Genomic DNA, 21,764 nt, shown 5'->3' with positions numbered 1-21,764 from the left:
TGTCATTCGAATTTTAGGAGAATCCTAGTGTGTTGATCTGCTAGATTATAGTTGTGTCGCAGAACTGGGTGAGTTGTGAGGGTTTATGTTAAAGGGTTTTCTCCCTTAAGATGTAAATTGTAAAAGTCATGATGTAATGTGTCCTGAGGGTCGAAAAGTGTTTTAAATCCCCTCATGAGTCCTAAGTCCTAGGTCCTAGGTGATGTTTCCGAAGGCTTAGTTCGATGATCCATTTTAAAATGAATTAAAAACTTAAAAAATGAATAAAAATAATAAAATAAATAAAAATTAAAAAAATAAAGCAAAAACCCTAACTAATAAAATAATAATATTTTTAGTGAATAAATCGACGAATGAGATCAAGAGATGTCTTGATCCTCATCAACGGTCGAGATCATTTCTACATGGATCACTCGAACTAGCCGTTGGGATCATTTCCTTTAAATAGGGTGCTAGGGGTCATTTTCAGATAATTGGATCTGTGAGTCTGAGACTGAAGAAGCTCTATTGTAAATCTGTTTCTGGTTAATAAAAGAAGACTTTGGGGTCCATATCTTACTGGTGTTACTCTCTTGAAATGCTGTGAGATCATTTCATTTTCTGCATATGTTATTTTCAGCCATTAATAATAGCTTTTTGTAGAGTATTGTGAGCACAGGTATCTTGTTCACTTGCTGGGGTTTGAGTGCCGTTAGGGTTTCTGAAGTAATGGAAGGTATCTCCATTACTTTCTGAGATCCAGCAGCATTTTTGCCCTCTTTATTGACGGTTGTTTTGAGCTGTGCAGAAAACATCATTGAAGGAAATTTTGTGGGCGTTCGGGGAAGTTCTCGGCTGAACCAGCCAACTCCCGCAAGCATTTTTTGCTGAGCCCAGTTGGATTTAATCCTGGGTCTATCATTCGGTTTATTTATCTGATTTGCATGAGATATTTTTCTGAAGTTCTTCACAGTGAAAACCTCAAATTTTTATTCTTAAAATATTTTATGTGCTTACTGCTAAATCTGGCTGTTAAGGGGCCAAATTTGTAAATTAATCAGCTGTCTTAGGGTTTCAAATTTTTCTGATCTAGGGTTTTCAAAATTCTGCTTTTCACAATTTTTTTATTAGGGTTTTAAATTTTTGTTTTATACAGATTTTTTATTTGGGCTTTTTGTTTCCTTTTTTGCAGGTATAGGGTTTTGCCCTTTTGCAATTGCAGGACCACCGTCAATTTTCTCGCCCACTGCATCGAGCACATCACGCTTGCGGACTTGTCTCAGTTTTTTTTGAACCCATCGTTACACGTGATTGCAAAACAAATCGATCTGTCACCCTGCTCTTGCGATGAAGGCCTGTTTTCTGCGTATTATCAGATAGGTGTCACGTTCCTCATTCAAGCTGCCAACAGGATCAGACGGGGATTCAAAGAAAGTTATTCAAAAAATCGATTTCAAATAGGTTTCTGGCCGCCAACAGTCGCAGTGAGAAGATCAGATCCCAAAATCGAAATTATTCTGCGTACCCCAGTCAGTTAATACGAGCCAGGCGAAATCTTTTATCAGAAATCACGCTCAGGCGGCAGCATCAGGATTTTCGACCAAGTTTTGATCTTATGCGTATACAGTATGGTGGTTAAGAAAATTTGCTGAGAGATATCGCATTCCAGGTAATGTATGAGTGGTAATGCGTTTGTTTCCTTTTGTCAGCGTTAAAATTTGCCTGCGTTTTTCTGTTGACGGCTAGGTTTTCTCTGCAATACTCGTTCAAAGCTTTCGATTTTCATGCGTTTGGATTTATTTATCATTTATTTCATAATTATCGTATAGTTTCGTTCTTTAGGATTCTCATCGTTTTTTTTTATGAGTTTTACTTTGTTCTTTTTTCAATCTTAGCGTAGATTCATACAAATGAAATAAATGGGTTAGCGATTGTAAATAGATTTTAATTTATTTTTAGTTTAGTTTAGGTTTTCATATATGCCGTTTGAATAGTTTCATTTTATTACATATAAATTCATAAAAAATCAAATAAAAAAAAATGCGTTTATGTTTAGGCTTGGTTTGATTTTAGTTAGAATTTAACTTTATTTTTATTTTTTGATTTAGAGTTCAGTTTTAGGTTACGTTAGATTATTTAAATTTAGAAGTCAGGGTTGGTTAGATTAATTTTATTTTATGTTTTAGACTTTAATGTTTTATGGTTAGATTTCGATTTTGTTTAAATTAGATTTTAAATTTTAATTTTTAGTTTAGATTTTTAGGTTTTAAAATCTTTTCATTGAAAAATTAAAAAAAAGTAAAAAATTGAAAAAAGATTTTAAAAATTTGAAAAAATATTAAAATTTTGTGGAAAATTAGTTTTGCCAGTTGCAGTGGTTTTTCATGTTATATCTTTCATGCTGAGATCTGAATTTTTCCAAATCGAGATGCGAAATTGATATCTGGTTAATGGTTTATGATTCGTGGTGATTTAAAGCACTCATTTTTTTGAAAATTCTCAATTGTTGGATATCGTTTTGGTCATTCTAAGAGCATTGTGTTTTAGCTGATGATAGATGATTGCTGTTCATGGTCCATATTTTTATATCATTTAACAAGTAATCGTTTTAATAACAATCTCTTAAGGCACTGGTCTGCTAAATTAATCAAATCCATCTAGTGCTATTCATATCATGTCTCGTGTCTCCCAACCAACTGGTCGACAGTTGGTCTCATCATCTCTCAGGGACTACCCCCCTTAGCCGCGGGAGAGAGGCTTAAACAGAGGGATCGGGGATCAGAGTGACAGCCCCCGGTCTGAGCGTTGTCGTGTCAATCCGCGCGACAACAGGTCCGACGGAGGACAATTATTCTTTTTATCACTATATAGTGACTTGATTAGGGAGGATATCCCTGTGTCACTTTGACTTGATTAGAGAGAATGATCCTAGAGGTTATAGCCTCCCAACATCATGCTCTGATCTCTTTCTAGAGTGAGCTTGTTTTTCCATACATCAGGGGAGCTGACTGGGTTATGACAATGTGGTTGATGTTGGTAATGATATTGATGATGATGCTTACCCTAATCTTGATAATCCTTTCTTATATAAGTCTTCAACTGGAGAACATCTTGAGAGTCAATATGAATACCTCCCTAGTTAAGAGGGAGTACTGAAGTTGTAACTAGGTTTGGTCTTCATAATTATGATCTTGTAAAGAGTCAAAAAGAAAATTATTTTTTTCATGTTCTAATTAGACATTTTAAAGAAAAAGAAAATTAAATTTTATGTGTCTTTTGGTCGAAAAACCAACTGCCAAGTTGGCCCTCCAAATGACAAGTGGGATCAACCCTTAGAGACCTTTTCGTACATGGAAACAGCTATTAATTGGCACCTTCACTCCATCATTTGACAGACATTCAGATCATCTATTCAGAGGAGAAAAAATTTGAGCTTTATGGGGCAAGATATTTTTGTGACATCAGAATTTTCCAAGGCAAGATACTTTTGTGACATCCAAGCTTTCTTTGGTGATGATGTGAGCTTCCTATGGTGATGATGCAAGCTTCCTATGGTGATGATGTGAGCTTCCTGTGGTGATGATGCTAGCTTTTTGTGGCACCTTTCCTCTGTGATATGTGAGCTACTTATGGCACTACATCTCTGTATTGTGAGCGCTATAAGGCACTTTATTCCTGTGGACTGATGCTAGTTTGAAAAAAGACAAGTGGCATCTTGTGAACAATGTTGTGGACAGTTGTTGCTTGATGGAGGGTTGACTTGGCACTTGTGTAATCAGTCTACCAGTCAATTTATCTGTGACTTGGATCTCTTTTGATGACTAAGATTCTATAAGGAAAGGGTTGTTGGGTTTTCCCCTTGCGGGTTATGGACTTGGCCGTTAGCCTAAGTTATGGTGTTTCTTGTATTTTTGTTTATTGTACTTATATAATTGCTTGATGATCAAATTGAATGAAGGAAATGCTAAATGACAAATCACATGTAACAGTCACAAGTAAGTATCTTGATTAGAAATTTTAGATTGCACTTGAATTTCAACACACAATAGACACTAATTTTTACCATGGGAAACCCAACCTTGGGACAAAACCAAAAAATATTTTCTTGAGAATAAATTGTCTTTCAACTCGGTTTACAAATCAGAAATTTGTCTAGAAATCTAAGCTAGTAATACAAGTCAAATACCAACCAAACCTGGTCGAATTGATGTTTATTCAACGTTGGTCGAATTGATGTTTAGTCAAAAGTCACCTCTACAATCAAACTTCGCCCTGCCCAAACTCGACATTGCAGTCAACCTGTATGTGTAACCTACGGTCAACTCACACGTGTAGCCACATACATAATCGAACTCGATCAAACAGCGACGGTCAATGTTGGTCAAAACTCGATCTAACTCTGCGGTCAAATCCTTCACGCATGTGGCATTAAAGGTGCTACTCAAACTCAATGAACTTGGTCACACGTGCGCCCTCCAAGAGGGAGATAGAATGATGAAGAAAAAATGAAGATGAACATATTTCTCCTTGGATGCATTTCTCCTCCACTAGAAAAGATCAAATGAGCTTGTTATCTTGATGATTTGTCTCCTCACATGCTTGTCTATCTATATAAAGCTCTAATGTTGAGTGGAGACTCATAAAGGGGCATCTCATCACAAGAAACCTCCTCACTTATGGAGCCTACATTACAACTCAACATTAGACTAAAATTGTTTATTCCACTATTGGGTAAAAACCCCATTAGATAAACAAATCAAACCCACTCTATAAAAAATAGAATACTCCACCCGGAGCAAGCAATATGAGCATTGTGGGCCAATCTCCCCTAGCCAAATCAGCATGGCCCCAAGGGAGAAAGATTGCACCTGTGCAATTCACCCCTAGCCAAATCAACATGGCAGGGTGAATGTATCATTCCCTCCTAGTCAAATTAGCATGACCCCATGGGAGAATGTTTGCCCAATGCTACATAAACATCAATAACTTGCCAATTAATCTCCATGAACAGTTCTTCAAGCTTTGTAGCATAACTTCCCAACTGCATCAACCATTCTACACTTAGCACTGTATCCATCTCTTCAAGTGGAAGAGTGTAAAGTTCCATTTGTAGTTCTAGCTCTTGTATTTGAATTCAAACCTTACGACATTTTGATACTTGTTTGACCTCTTGTCCATTAGTGACCGTCACGATGAGGTCTTTGGTGAGGTACACAAAAAGGTTTTGGTTGTTTAGCAACAACAATGTCTATACAATTGTGATTACTCCCAAAATCTACAAGTATTGTCACATTCCTATCTTCTATGAGTCCATTAAGCCTTATGGTCTTAGGTTGTGGTTTCCCTATTATGGTGGTTGGTGGAAACTATACGGTTAATTTCAAATTTTTTAAGATTGGATCCTTTCCTTTTTGAGATGTGGTGGAAACTCTTTCATAATCAGTTGTTGTAGTTGGCCTTTTGGAGTAATTATCTTTCCTTGAAGTTTATTGTCTTCATTTTTATCTGTCTAAACACATGAGATTGAAGCTACTGATACTTTTTGTGGTGTATCATCATGGTTTGAATCTATGTTGTATGCTACTATGATTCCATCACTTAGCCTTTGTACATCAATTTGCCTTCAATACACAATTTTATAGTAGCGCAAGGACACGTCTTCACATCTGTCCTAGGGTCCAATTTTTTCCACAATTATCACAATTCTTTTTCTTCTTTATTCCTCTCTCTGATTCACTACTACATTTGTCTGAGCCTCCTACTTTGCAAGTATATAGTTTCTTATTGATGCATCTGAGTCCGGGCAACAATTTGTCTCCATAATATGTACATTTGTTTTTTCCCTTCTTATCTAAATGTTGTTGTTAATTTTCATCTTCCCTAGTGAATAAGGGCTTGTTGAACTTGTTCTTTACTCAATTAATTTCGCTATAGGTCTAGCATACTCAACTGTTTTAGGGTTCCATAGCTATATATTTCACTACAGATGTAATACTTCAATCTGCAAATGTACATTTTTAGTAATTGTTCAATTGTGAGTCCATTTTGCCTCATGGCAAGAACTTTCCATTCGTGTGTATAGTCATTCACGTTTCCATTATGTTTAAGTTGAACAAATTTATTGTTCCTATCATCATCTTCCTCATCATATAACCTTTTTAATAGGGAAATTGTGAAACTTTGCCAATGAAAAGAATGAGCATCACATTTTGAGGTCCACCATAAAAACCAATCGTAAGATTCCTCTTCTAAGTTATTAGAGGCTATCATTAGTTTTTTTTCATTCAAGCAACGAGGGGTTTGATTCAAAAATTCCTTCAATTTTGTTGACTCGGACAATTGCTCCCTTATGGTCTTTGTTACCCATCATAGTGGATAAAACCCCATAGAAGAAAACTTCTCTCCTACATTTGATAGCCAACAAGATAGCCAACTAGCCAGCAGCCCCTGACACTCACTATTCGATGATGATATGCCATGGGCCTCCTCCATTTGCATTAGCCACATACCTCTCACCATTCAACATTTCCACTTGGATGAATATGGCCTACTATTCAAAATGTTTCCAACATTTTGCAATCAACTGCTTATACCTGTTTGTTTTTAGCATTTAGTATGGATAAAGGGGTGATCTAGAAGATTGACTAATCCTGAATATAAATTTGTTCTCTCACCTTACCAGGGAGGGTTAATCTTTAGCCCTAGTCCAGTGGGACTTCCCCTGAGGCCTTAGGGTTATAGTAGGGGCACTACATGGAAAACCTATATTGAGATAGCATGTTCATTATTGATAAAATTCTCAATATACATGTTTTGTAGAATGAACACGGCATAATGAATGTATATTCTACAAAACATGAACAAGTTGTATCAATAAACATGTTTTGATACTCTAGTTTGTGAAAATTCTATCACTGCAACAATCGATTTACTTTTCCTTCTTATTTCATCATAAGTTATTCATGAAATTACTTCAACGAACATTAAAATAAATACTGCTACTACAGATATCACATCATAATGCAGAAACAAAAATATGCACACATCGACACATTTATTTTGGACTAATGTCCCCCGGAAAAACCCAATGTGGGAAAACCAATGCAGTAAGGGAGGATTTTATTATTCAGCGATTTTCTTGTACAATAGGGTGCCAAACTGGCTTACCAACAGATAGACAAACTTCCAGCACTTTCCTAAACCTAGCGTAGGCCCTACTAACCTCTGCTACAGCCTAAAACCCTCTGAATCAACCTAATAGGTTATGCCCAGCCTCTCTGGGGTTCTGCATCACTCCTGCAGCCTCTGTGTGGATGACGCAGGCCCTTCTAGCTCTACGCAGTCTCTGCTGCCTCTACATGGATTCCTCTGGTTCTACGTCTGCCTCTTCTACATTGATCTCCCGTCTCTCTATTCCGTACTTGCTACCTCCTGACTGCTCTCCAAACGACTGGTTCAATTTCTCAACAAACCCCACTCCAGAAATTGAATTGACTGGACGCCCTCAATATGTTCTCCAAGTGCCCCTCAAGCCTCCTCTTATACCTTTTCTGTTGACATCTCAACGGCTGAGATTAAGTCCCTAATCAACGACTAAGATTAGATCTGGCTTGATCCATGTCTTTTGGACCATTCTAACACAGATTCATATTAATACACATTAATATTTTATTTTCCCTAAGTTTAGACTTAGGGACTCTATTAAAAATATTAATTATTTTAATATCTCCTGATCTGTTTAGAATTTGCCCAAACCCTTTCTCGGTATTGGAGATCTCATGTTCCCCAACCTCTCCACCAAATTTCGTGGCTAGAGCACATTCGATGCTACCCCAAATCAACATGGTCATTCTACAAAACATGTATATTGATCAAAAGAATGGAGGACATGAGCCAATTTTGTCATCTTTGGTGATAAATAATCTCATTTTGCATAATTGCATGCTTGATTTCGGTGTCTCTGCAAATGCCATGCCTTTGACAGTCATGCATAAATTTGAAATGGATATCACCAAGCCTTATAAAAGTGTATGTGGCTTTGATTCAAAATCTATACATGTATATGGTCTTATAAAAGATGTTACGATATCCTTAGCAGCTAATAAAGATATATTAGTGTTGACGGATATTGTAGTCATTGATGTGCTTGAAGTTTAGGGAATGTTGTTGTCAAGAAAATGGTGTCCCTCAATTGGAGGACAATTACAAATGGACCTATCATATGCAACCATTCCCACTTTTGATGGAACACCATTTGTCTTGTATAGGGAACCACAAATGCCTGATCATGCAAAAGATATGGAGCCTTTCTCGTTCCACATGCCCATTGAGAAGTCAAGGGTTACCAATGATCATAATGGTGTAGGTAAAAGTCAATCCAAAGGGCCTCCAAAGTTGAAAGAGCCAAATCTTTCTCAAAACATCTATGATATCAACAGCACTACATGGAAAACCCTAGTCCAGTGGGACGTCCCTTGAGGCCTTAAGGTTATAGGAGGGGCACTACATGGAAAACCAGATTGAGATAGTGTGTTCATTATCCCCAACACCATACTTGACACTTTCCATGCCACATTACAAGCCCCATATATCACATCTTTTCTTCGAGTTTAACTTGTCATTGGTTCACTATGATTTGGCACCCTCATGTCCACACTCCTTGAGTAGGGCCAGAAAGCATTGCTCTCGAGGTCGATGTAGAAAAAAGAATGGAAAATCATATCACAACCACAACAAAATAAAAAGAAGAAAACCATAATGCAAAAGATAGTAGGGGCATAAGTAAGTACGTGGGAAAAAGCCTAGCATGAGCTCTACCCTCCTCATTAGACAACACCCGATTCCTGAGCACATGATGCTCCTTTACATCAAAAGGAACCCTTGAATGTCCCAACCCTGATGAGCAATGGACCGTCTCATCTTAAGGGGTAATATAAAATGCTACATCATAAAGAGCAAGCTCTAACCCTTGAGCTATGCACCATAATACAAAGCATTATCAAGAAAAAGTAAAAGGCACACTAGAGGGCTGGAAAAAGTAGGTCAAGCAGGGTACCTCATGCCTCCATGGTTGTTTCCTCCTTATATTCATACACTCAGGATGTCGACTCCCTGTCACTGGTCCCTTTGACCATGGAACTTGGCCATGAATCAATTTCCCCTCCATTGCCATACATTTACACTACCACCTATTAATTGAAGGGTTGACCTCGGAAATGCTACTTCCCCTTGAGGGATGGAAGCACCTAATAGGGTTGACCATTAACCACCTATTTCAGGGTAACAGACATCTTTACCGAACTTAGACTAGTTAGATATCAAACGGTGATCCAAGTTTGAAGTATTAATATGCCCTGAACATCCAACTTTGGCCCACTTAGATGCTCATATGATCTTGGTCTCTAATGGATGGCTCCTTTCACTTGAGTTCATGTAGGTTTTGTCAGGAGATCCAAAGCAACCCAGACCTTAAGGGCACCCACTCCAAAGGTGCTCAGGCCTTTTAAGAGAGATAGATGGATTAGCAGAGAAGCAGCCTTTGAGAGCATTGCGCCTCATGATGACTTGAGCAGATGTCACATGTCCCAGAGCACCCTCAAGACCCATGACATTGGTTTACTTTGACCCAACATAGAGGATTCTAAATGATGGCACTACAGGATCGAGCGTGCCCCCAGGCTAGCCTTAACACTACCTGATGGGCAGGCCATGATTCAAAACCCAAATGAGGATGGTCTTCCAAGAGAGACTAGGGAGGGTTTGTTGAACTTTATGGAACCCTAACGTTGGAGAGAGCAGGCCCTATTTTTTCCAATGGAAACCTATGGAAATGACATGGTGACACACCAACTAGATTTGGGACCTAGAGGAGGACTTGAGGTGGATTTGAGGAACACTCAAAATTCGGATGATCCTGCCACTCAAAGACTTTTTCAGCCTTCATTACACCTTGGCATGGTAATTGGAGCCCAAAAAGGGGATGACATCAACATTTATGAGGCTATGGCTCACAAGTGTGGGCATTTATTGTTTGTTTTAGCATTGAGCTAGTGAGTTGGCTTGTAACCCAAGGTTTATTTCATGTCAAACTTCTTTTAGAGGCTTCATTAGTTAGAATTCATTGAGGTAGACCCTATGTTGCACAAAACTTCTAGCAACCCGACATTTCAAGCCGTAGCCGAACTTGAAATTCAATCGAAACTCAATTATCATGTAATAATATATGAGAGTTAATGTAAACATGGTTTTCCTTCTAAATTATCATCTATGGGTCTTATTCCCTTTTTTCTTGCAAGATAATGTTTTATTCACTTATTTATAAATTTCTTTAGATATATATATATATATATATATATATATAACATTTTCATTGACGTTTCCATTTTTGCGAGGTGACGTTTCTAACCGTACCCCTTTCGAAAACTTCAAAACTTTTGGACGCTTCGTGCAACTTAGGGTAGACCTCATATAAATAGAGGCCACCTCATTTTTATTTCTTATCATCACTTGTGGAGAATTCGGCCTCCTTAGGGGATTTCGGCCTAGCTTAAAGTGCCTTGTATTCTTGTGGAGATATGATCTATTGTGGAGATTTTCTTTTTGGAGACTAGCTCTTGTTGTGGAGACATCATTTTGGGATAATAAAGGATTTGTTCATGCCTCTATGGAAAAAGTCCGATAAAATTGTGATAACATCCGGAACTCGCGATTTTTTAAACTCGCCAATTTTATCGGCCAATTTTCTCACAATTATTTCAAAACTGAAAAACTCGGGATTTAATTGTAAAACTCGGGATAAAATCGGCAATTTATCCAAAAACTTGTGAGTGAGGTGTTGAGCCGCATATAACTTAGGAAAAGGTCGATTTTTCCACTCATTTTGCACTAACCTTCGTGATTCGTGCTTATGGAGAGAGGAGGTGTTGGTCACTTCCCAAGAGGACAAAATTTACCCGATTCTGGGTGAGACAACTTCATAAAAACCCTAACGTGGAAGTCATCTCATTAGACCATTTTTGACACCACTCCTGCATGGAGGGTTGAGACTGAGATGCCTATCATGGATTCAGTCCCTGATTGGTTAGAGGTTGTTCCGAACGCACAGGAGCAGGAGGGGTATCAACTATAGAGGAGGGAGAGGTAGAGGAGGAGGAGCAGGAACAAGAGGTGGAGCAGGAGGAGACACCATCTAGGATGCGTAGTAGTAGAGCGCAGAGGTGACCTCCTATTTTTGCTCCCAAAGGACAACAGAGTCCATTTGTAGCCCCAGGAGCAGGGCCTCCTTCCTCTAGAGGAAAAGGCAAAGCCATTCCCTATTCCCATAAAAGGGGCAGAGGAACTCAGTTACTAGTTAGTTTATGACATGTAGATCACTCATGATGATGAATTATGATATACATTTATTATAATTTTTGTTGATATTTTGACTCTTGATACTGAAACAAGACTCGGGATTCAGGGTTTGATTCACTATTGATATGTGATGTAGCACAAGACTTCTTATACATCTTATATATTAGCTTTCTTTTCATATTTATGTGGCAATGCATTTATTTGATGTTGTGGATACTTTAGATGCTAAAAAAAATACTTTTTACATTTTGCCAATTTTTTCAAAAGTCTACCGGCTTTAACAACTTTTTCAATTTTCAGACCCTTGACGATTTATTCTCGAGGTCGACTCTTTCCACTTTGGTTCATGCATTTCTTGTAAGTAACTTTCCTATTGATTATCTTTTGGATGGTGATTGCATTGTTTTTCCTTCTCCCAACTCTATTTGGGCCTTTTCAACATTATTGAGACGATACCTTACGCTAATGACCTCATCTCTATATTGATTGACTTTGGCATGTAATCTGGCGACACTAACCTCTTAGGTTTTTCCTTTTTCCTTGAGGAACCACTATATCTATATATATATATATATATATATATATATATATATATATAAGGTTATTAAATTAAAATAAATTTCAAAAAGTAACCTTTTATTATTATTATTAATATATATATATATATATATGACAATGTGGAAGTTGAATTCGGCTCTGCAACCCTAGCTACCCTGCAACCCTAGCCATGATTCCCCACTGACTGGGGTTTGCAGGCCGTTCTACGGCTCTGTGAACCCCTTTTTCCCCCCCGTACCACCGTCCCGTTTTCTCCCTCGTGTCTCGAGCCGGCACTTGGCTCCTTCGTCCCGTGACCCTCTTCCTTCTTTTTACCCCCGCCCCTCCGTTTATGCTCCCATTTACTTCTGTCATTTTCTTTTTACCTCAGCTTGGCATTCACCTGTTTACCCTGCATCGGAACGGCGCCTCCCCCTTAGATCGGCCGACAGCTCTGGGTGAAAGTCGTTATCACTGTAACGGTAAGTGCGACCTGAGGCATCGGAACCTGCTCACATTGATCGGCCCCTCCCGCCGTTGGTGCCGACGCATAGCGGTTAACAGGTTTCGAGGAGCTCCTCTCCGGGCGGTTTCCAGCTCTCCGAGAAGGATAACTAGCAGCTGTCACGATGGACTCTGAGGAGGTGGATTATTCGGAGTCCCCGCTGGCGGAAAGCTCCATTTGGCGCTCCACGTTTTCATCTGGAGGTATGCACAGTGCGAATCTATCAGCTAGCTTTGAGCATTTTTCGCCCCCATCTGACCCGCCTCTCCCCACCTCCTATTATCCTGGTGAACCCTCCTCTTGGAACTCCTTTGCGATCCCTTCACCGGCCTCTCTGGGTTTCTTGGCTGACTGTTTTCAGTCCTCACCGACCGGAGTAAACCACTCGCCGGTTCTTCCCCCCCTTTCCCTGCTCCCGGCATCCTCCACGGAGTTCCCTGCAAACCCTCCCATCTCGGTCGAAAACCCCCCACTATCGGTATCAATCCCTTCCTCGGCACCCCCCGTCCCCTCCGGCAGCTACCACGAGGTCCCTCCCCTCCCTGAAGCCTTCCCCTCCCTCGGATCAACCCCTCTCCCCCCTCCCCCATCCCCCCTCCCTCAGAGCTCTCAGGCGACGGTCAACCTGGGACGTATGTCCTCCCGCCCTGCCAAGAAGCAGCGCTGTTTCAAATCGTCGGCGGAGGACGCTTTCCTGCGTCTGGAAGAGGACATTAGGTGGGGAGAAGCCATGGATCTGGCTGATTGTGTTCTAGTGGGACGGATCAGAGGCAGACATGCCACTGCGGCAAAATTAAAGGAATGGGCGACTGAGATTTGGGGGAAATACCTCGTGGACATTCCATCGGTGCAGACATTCGTGCGAGGGTGGTTTGCCCTAAAATTTGCACGGGCGGATCACACGAGCTGGGTTCTTTCTTCTTTCTGGCATTTTGAGAAATCTCCGGTCCTTCTCAAGAGATGGACACCCCTTTTCGACCCGGAAACGGAGCTGCTAGGAATCGGTCCGATTTGGGTCAGGCTTCCGGGGCTGCCCCTGCAGTACTGGTCGGAAGATATATTTAAGAGAATTGGGAATGCGCTGGGGACTTACATGGAGTCCGATAAATCATACATCTCGACGGGTTCGTTGGCTTATGCACGGATCCTCGTGCACATGGACACCAGAGGGGGAGTGCCGGAAAACATCGTTATTCATTGGAAATCCACTGCAAGAAAACAGAAGCTGGATTATGAGGGCATCCCATACAGATGCAGAAGATGCCACCAGGTGGGTCATCTCTTTAAGGACTGCCCCCTACTGCAGAAGACCCAGCAATATGCAACAGGCCTGGAACAGCCAGCCACTGAAGATGCACCAAACCCTCAGGCGACCAAGGCACCTCGGCGGGACCAAGTAAACCCATCGGACACGGTGGAGGCTCCTCCTGCACCTCGTCGCAAGAAGCAAGCTACAAATAAGGCTCGGCCGCCATCTCCCCCACTGACGCGCTCCAAAGCTGCAAAGGGAGCTGTATTCTCCTCGGGTACGTCCTCTTTATCATCTACCTCTATTTCTCACATTGCATCTTTGAGTATATCGGCATCCGGCATGCCCCCCCCTATCAGTCTCCCCCCCCCTCATCCCCTTCGGCCCTCGACCTGGTTAAGGTCTCTTGCACCCCTCATCCCCCTCCCCAATCTCTTTATGTCTCCTGCACCATCCCTAGGCCAGCTGGCCTCTCCTTCCCCTCCTCGATCCCCTCCTTCCCCCACCCTACTTTTCCCTCGCCCTCCCCCTCGGTTAACTCTACCCCGAGGTATCCCACCCGTTCGACCACGAAGCTGAATGTCTCGGACTCCATTGGGATGTTTATGGACCCCCATATCATCCAGCCCAAGCAGGGGCGCGGTCGACCATCCTCAAAGTCGATCTCTCAAAAGCTAACGGAGGAGGAGGTCCTCCTTGGCAAACAGCAGACTTTAGACAGGGCCCTTAGAGCACAGGACACCCTTCCCCATCCCCCTCCATGAAAATTATGTCCTTCAACTGCAGAGGGCTGGCCAGCCCGGAAAAAAAATCGGCCCTGAAGCGACTACTACTCTCTAATCCTGTTGACATCATTTTCCTTCAAGAAACCTTATGTAATGCAGACTCGGCTACCTCCACCCTTAACTCTTGGCTGCCTGGGTGGACCTTCTCAGCTATTGATGTTTCTGGCCGGTCAGGGGGCATTGCTATAGGTCTCAAGAACAACACCATCCTACTTAAGAACATCTGGGGTGGAGGGGGCTTTTTGGGAGCAGAAATATATTCTAAAGATCTGGAAGAAAATCTACAAATCATCAATGTCTACGGTCCATGTCAAAACAGAGAGCTCTTCTGGAATAGACTCCTTGGCTCCCCTCTACTCCAGGCAGAGAACATTATTCTGGGTGGAGACTTAAACTTCTCTATTGGCTTCTCTGAATCCTGGGGCCATCTTGCCCAAATAGATCCCCTCTCTTATTACTTTGGGCAACTCCTTGAAGATCACCACTGGGTCGATCTTCCCACTGCAAAGATCCAGTACACATGGAAGAACAACAGAGCTGGGGAACAAAGCCTAGCAAGAAGACTGGATCGGTTTATCATGAAAGAAGGGCTCTGTAACCACCATCCTAGATCTCGACAATGGGTAGGAAGTGGTGGAATCTCTGACCATAGGCCAATATACCTGGAATTGGATGCGAGACAACAGACCCAGAAAGCTCCTTTTAAGTTTAATGCAACTTGGCTCAGGGACCCCTCCTACATCAAGTTGATATCGGATTTCTGGAAATCCCATCCGATACCTGAGGATTTGGACCCAGCCACTGGTTTTGTCAGGAACCTAGCAGAGATGAAGGTGATCTCAAGAGAATGGGCAAAAGAGAAGAGAAAAAAGGATGATCTAACTATATCACAGGCGGAACAAGCTATCGAGGCTATGGAAACCCACTCTGATGGCACCTACTTAACCCCAGATCAGAAATCCAGGTACGATGACTTAATCAAACAAAGATCACAGATTCTTAGAGACAGAGAGGACTCCTGGAGACTGAGAAGCAGAGCCATTTGGCTCAAGGAGGGGGATGAGAACACTAAGTTTTACCACAGATTTGCAAATGGGCGGAAGACGATCAACACTATATGGGAACTACAGGATGAACAAGGATATTTGGTAAGAAGACCTGGAGAACTAGCTCATCTAGCTACTGCACATTTCAGGAACATATACAAGGCCCCTGGACAAGCTAGTCTATTAGAAATCATGAGGGTGGCAGAGAAATTCCCCAGATTTGTGGAGGAGGATGATGCTGAGGAGCTCACTAAAGACATTTCTCTGGAAGAATTGGAAGCCACTATGAAGGGATTCCAAAAGGACAAGAGCCCGGGCCCCGACGGATGGACCATTGAATTCTATCTTGCTTTCTTCGAGCTGCTAGGGCGTGACATTCTCAAAGCTATCAATCACTGCTGTCTAAATGGTTCCATTCCCTCGAGCATTAAGGCTACTTTCATAGCCCTCATTCCCAAGACAGATAAGCCTGAGTCATTTGATGAATTTAGGCCTATTTCACTCTGCAACTGCCTCTATAAGATATTGGCTAAGATACTAGCCAACAGAATCAAGCCCATTCTCTCGGCCAATATCTCCTCTGAACAGTTTGCTTTTCTCCACAATCGCCAGATCCATGAAGCTATAGGCACAGCCCAGGAACTCCTCCATTCTATGCACAGCAAAAATCTAAAAGGCATGATTCTCAAGGTGGACCTCTCAAAAGCTTTTGACAGGGTCAATTTACTATACATCAGAATGCTCCTTACACATCTGGGTTTCCCCTTCCTCTTTATTAAGAGAATCATGAGTTGCATCTCCGATGTACCTTTCAGTGTCCTCCTCAATGGCACCCCCACCCCCTTTTTTACTGCTGAAAGAGGCCTCAGGCAGGGCTGTCCCCTATCCCCCCTCCTTTTTCTGCTCATTATGGAAGGCCTTAGCAGATTAATTGCATCAGAACACAGTCGAGGCCGGATCAAAGGGATCAAAATCTCGGATAACTGCTCCCTCACACATCTACTGTTCGTGGATGATGTATTGATCTTCTTGAATGGAAGCATGGCGGATTCATCGGCTCTCCAACAGGTTTTTGATCTTTTCCAGAAAGCTACGGGGATGGTAATAAATGTTCAGAAATCTACCTTAACAGAATTTGGGTGCTCCCCACAAGAAGTCATCTACACAAAAAACCGTTTCCCCTTCCACATACAGCCTATGGAGGAAGGGCTAAAGTATTTGGGTTTCAGGGTGAAACATGGAGGGTACAGAATAGCCGATTGGATCTGGTTAATATCCAAAGTGGAAAAAAGGATCAATATCTGGTATAATAGATACCTCACAAGGGCTGGAAGACTTACTCTTATCAAAGCTGTGCTGGAAGCAACGCCGGTGTATTGGATGTCCCTGGCTTGGATACCAAGAGGGATTCTATCCAGGTTACAAAGAATATGCTGCAGATTCTTATGGAAGGGATCTAAACAGGGGAATCTCTTTGCCTGGGTAAAATGGGACACCATCGCAAGACCGAAAAAATGGGGAGGCTGGGGAATAAAGAGATTAGACCTATTTGCTAAGGCACTGGCAGCAAAACTGGGATGGCAGCTCCTTACATCAAATAGTCTCTGGAGGAAAGTGGTCATGGAAAAATACATTGCTCCTGAAAGCATCTATAGCTGGATACGCAGGGATCAAAGGGGTAATGGCAGACAATCCATCATATGGAAAGCAGTTATAAATTCTCTTCCCCTTATTCGGGAGGGTCTGACATGGAGGATAAAACAGGGCGACTCTGTCCGCTTAGGAATTGACCCCTGGATTGGATGTGGAAACATGCACAGATTGTCAGAACAGCTCCTGGCACATCTTAGGGTCCATGGTGCTACTCATGTTGCTCATATAGCAGACCAAGAAAATTCCAGCCTTCTCCACCAGGCCTGGAAGACTTCACAAGACCTCCATATTCCAATCCCCTGGAGACAAGAATGGGAGGCATTCACAGAGGCTCTCACACAAGCCCACATCAGAATTACAGCAGGGGAAGACGAGATAGTCTGGGCTCTAGCCAAAAATGGTACATACTCCTCAAAGGAGGGATACCTACAGTTAATGCACACCTTTCAGCCAGACAATATACAGCAGTGGTGGAAAGCAATTTGGCACCTCAAGGCAGCACCAAGAGCGAGACTCCTCATGTTGGCTATACTGTTCAATAAAATTCCAACGGGGGCAAACTTGAAGAAGAGATCCTTCTATGGACCATTCTGGTGCCACTTATGTAGAAAGAACAACGAAGATACAGAACATCTCTTCCTCACCTGTCCGGTAGTGAAAGAGCAATGGTCTACTCTCCTTTTGCTCTCCCCCTCCCTCCATCAATGGCATGGATTAACAATCTTCGAGGCCTGGACAAACTGGCAGGAACAGCACACTGGAAAGAACAAGAATATCCCTCTCCTCATGTGCTGGTCTATCTGGACCGCGAGAAACCGTGCAATTTTTGAACAAAAACCTCCCCACTGGCCGGTCATTATTGCCCACCTGTTTGCTGACCTTGCCCTCATACCTGAAGACCCTCCTCCACCCCCCCCTAGGACCATTACCCCTGAACTCATTGACAAATCCCTCCCTTGGGCATACTTTGATGGCTCTGCCCAAGCGGATTGCTGTGGGGGGGGAGCTCTCCTATATCTGAGAGAAAATCACTGCTTCATGATACAAATTCCCCTGGGAAGAGGCACAAACAACTTTGCTGAACTCTCCTCTGCAAAACACCTCATTTCCTTTGCACTTGAGAAAGGCTGTACAAAACTTCAACTGTTTGGGGATTCAAAGATAGTTTGCAATTGGCTCACCAGAAAATCCACATGCTCTGCTTTCTCTTTGAGACACATACTGGATGAGGCACTCAGACTAACAGATGCTTTTGAATTTTTTGACTGTCGCCATATATACAGGGAGCGCAACTCTCGGGCGGACCTCCTTTCCAAGCAAGCAGCACAGAGGCAAGAAGCGGACTGGTTAATTCAAGAAGAATTGGATGGAACCTTCTTTCAACACTACCACAGGCCCTTTGATGACCACCAGGCACAAAGGGATGTCCATATTTGAAAGGGGTCCCAACATGCTTAAAATACTGGTTTTTTGTTCATGTCTTTTCTTTACATAAACTGTTGTATATGATCAGTAACCGACCATGGCGGACATACATAGCTATTAACTTTCTGCTGTTATATTTTGGGCAGTGAGCTACAGCTCCACTGCAAAGGAATCCTGAATGTTTTATCTCTCTCTATATATGATCATTTTTGATAAATACCTCTCCAAACTCCCTGCGTGGACAAACAGTTTGGGGAGAAGAATGTTTTCATGAAAGTTTATCTGTTTCAGCTATTTTGGAACAATTAACAATCTCTTAAAGAGGCCCGGAGAGGCAACTAGCCTCAGTATGCATATGCTCAGCATCTACAGAATGTAATTTCTCTTGATATAATAGAAATTACGACTTTTTCCAGGGGAAAAAAAAAATATATATATATATCTTGATTTCCACTTCAAAAATTAAAAGGAGCTACTTAAAAATGAAAAGACTCTATTAAATTAATTGAAAATAGCACCGCACAGTATAGGTGCAACTGTACACCCAGTTAATTTGAGCCCATGGTACAATGTCAGTAAGCAATGGCACAGTTTGATGGCACTAAGGACAAATGCAGTAGCAGAATACAGCAATGAAAAGCAGAGCAAAGCTATGGGTGTACAGCAGCGGAGAGGTGTGGGCGACAGAAAAAGGAAACAAGGCAGCAGCAAATGGTGCAGCAGAGCTATGGTTGTATAGCGGCAGAGAAGTGTGGGCTGTACAGCAGTGGAGGTGCAGTTGGCTGATAAAGGAAACACAGCAGCAACAAATAGGAATGGCAGCAGCATGGGACAAGGGGGATCAAATCGTGGCACAGAATGTTTGAAGACGGGACAGAATGTTTGAAGACGAGACAAAATCATAAGTATGCTAAGTCACAGGACACGCCCCTTAGGGTCTCGTGTCCCATATTTCACGTTTCGGACACGAAAACCGCCCTAAAACGTGTCGAAAGCGTTTTTCTTCGTGTCCTCCAATCGAGACACTTGTTTTGGACGTGTCGAAAACGTGCCCTAACATTTTTGGTTCTTAGGACACGTGTCCCATGAAAAGTGACATTTAAAACCTGCAACATGGTTTATTTTTTGGGTTTTTTTTGTCATTGTTTGCCACCGAAATTGAGTTTGATCGTCGTTGGAATCCAATTTGTTGTGCAATGTGAGGAATTTCTTCAGATTCGAGCGCAATGCTCACAATTTCACATCGACCTGAATATGGAGATGTAGAAGACAAGCGTTCGCATGCTTTGCTGAGAGTTTGAAGCACTTAAATTTCTTGTAAGTTCTGTTATAGCTTACGGAACTTAACTTAATTATACACGAGTGACCATGTATAGATCGTGTGTTGAAATAAAAATCCCAGCTTCTCATCATGTGCTCATTGCTCACTACACTTTCAAGGTCTAAAGGGAGGGAAAGCTCGATTAACGCTTTGGTCAACAATGAAGTTTGAACACATATAAATTAATAGTTCATAAACTACCTTATGTGAGGTTTGAACATGATCAATCTTGTTTGAAGTTAATAACAAAAATTATAACATGAACATTTAATAAACTAACTAGTAAATTACTAAATAGTAAATAGTGTATACTAAATACTAAATAGATATCATCATGATTCATATCTATATGGACCAAGCACTATATTTCAGTATTTTTTAATATCTATATATATATATAAAATGTGTCCCTCGTGTCCTGTTTCCGGGGTCGTTGTGTCTCGTGTCAAATACTCGTACTTACATGTCCATGTCTGATGTCTTCGTGTCAAGTGACTTAATGAGTATGATACAGACATGTGATGGTACTGCAGTGAGTCAGCGGCTGACGGCCAGTACAGGCTATAGAATATGGATGCAAGGGTACAGATTTCCAAGACAGCAGCAGCAATCAGATAATTGAGTACAGAATGTACAGACTGTGTGAAGATTGGCTGGCAGTGATTGTACAGAAAAGTGATTGCTATACTGGATGTCAATCTTGGGCAGCTTTGAAGCTCTTATTTACAAGTTTTAATCCACAACGGAACATAAACAGTTCCTATTTATACCAATGTAACATAAACAGTTCCTATTTATAACTGAACACAATTATTCTGTAATATAAAATGTATTGATTACTAAGAAATAATGAATGATGATACAGTAACCCTCGTGATGGTTTACACATAGCATTGATTGGTCAAAAAGTGATAGGGTATATACCCCTTGACTTTTCATTTAATTAATTAATTGATTATTAATTATGTTTATAATTAGGTTCATAACATCCATACCCTGGTAACTTAGATTTATTTAGAGCAGTCAAACATATCTTTCAGTTCCTCTCAAGATGTAACTGATGAATCTTTTATGGCTGGAACTTTCTAATTATTTGAATAGCTTGTGAGGATAGGATGTCTTGAGGTTCAAGGTGGAGATAGAAAATGACAATGCCTACATAATCCTCTTCAAGTATTTAATATAGGTGAAACTTTCCAGCATACATTTCAAATGCAAAAGCTCCATCAACCTGTTAAGTGGCTAGCAAACCTATGAAAGAATGATGTATGAAAGACAAATAGGTAATAATTCCAGGTCATGCTTTGAAATTACTACAGTATAAACATCTTCAATCCATGCAGGAAATAGAGGAACCAAAACTTTAATTTGATTCCCCAACAAATTTTGCTTAAAGCATTTACTACAATTGCAACTATATGACTCACCTTTTACCTGCTGCACATAGATACAGGGTGCCCAAAGCAAAGCACCTGGTGATTTCAACAGCTTTATGAGGAATTCCTTCATCAGTCTCCAATGCTGCTACCAACTTTTGCCAACAAGACAAAAATGGTGGGGTCGCTTGATCATCCCGTTCATCTGAGCTTGTAATAGCAAATTTGCTTTCACTTTCCTTTTTTGTGTCCCGGCATGCAATAGATGGGGAAAGTGTTTGCAAGGCTACGAATGCAAAAGCCGACCTTCCCAAATTGTGACTGCCAATAGTTGTTAAAGCATCCCAACAAGCCCGTAACTCCGTTCCTACTGGTCCAACCTGAGAATATGGGAAGTCATGAATAATAGGCAAACAAATGGACTAAAGATAAACAGTAATTTTATATTCAAAAGCAACATAAAATGCAACATTACATGTTACCTCAAATTAGAAACAGTACATTGTGAATATAATAACTAGAAATAAAGAGCACGC

The 21,764-nt window shown here is 41.3% G+C and overlaps 1 protein-coding gene across 1 annotated transcript in view; it reads right to left on the bottom strand.

Annotated features, from left to right (window-relative positions):
• The window catches only part of EMB2016 (mRNA methyltransferase EMB2016), a 415,939-nt gene that overhangs the window by 126,383 nt on the left and 267,792 nt on the right, over positions 1-21,764 (bottom strand). Inside the window, 1 exon segment of the mRNA XM_089377553.1 lies at positions 21,280-21,608. Coding sequence (XP_089233679.1) covers positions 21,280-21,608 — 329 coding nt within the window.

The sequence above is a fragment of the Pinus tabuliformis genome, chromosome J (assembly GCF_031772625.1).
Source record: "Pinus tabuliformis cultivar Carrire ecotype Pingquan chromosome J, CPIR1, whole genome shotgun sequence".
Taxonomy (NCBI): domain Eukaryota; kingdom Viridiplantae; phylum Streptophyta; class Pinopsida; order Pinales; family Pinaceae; genus Pinus; species Pinus tabuliformis.
The sequence above is the reverse complement of the archived record's forward strand: the minus strand, read 5'-3'. Positions and strand labels throughout refer to the sequence as shown.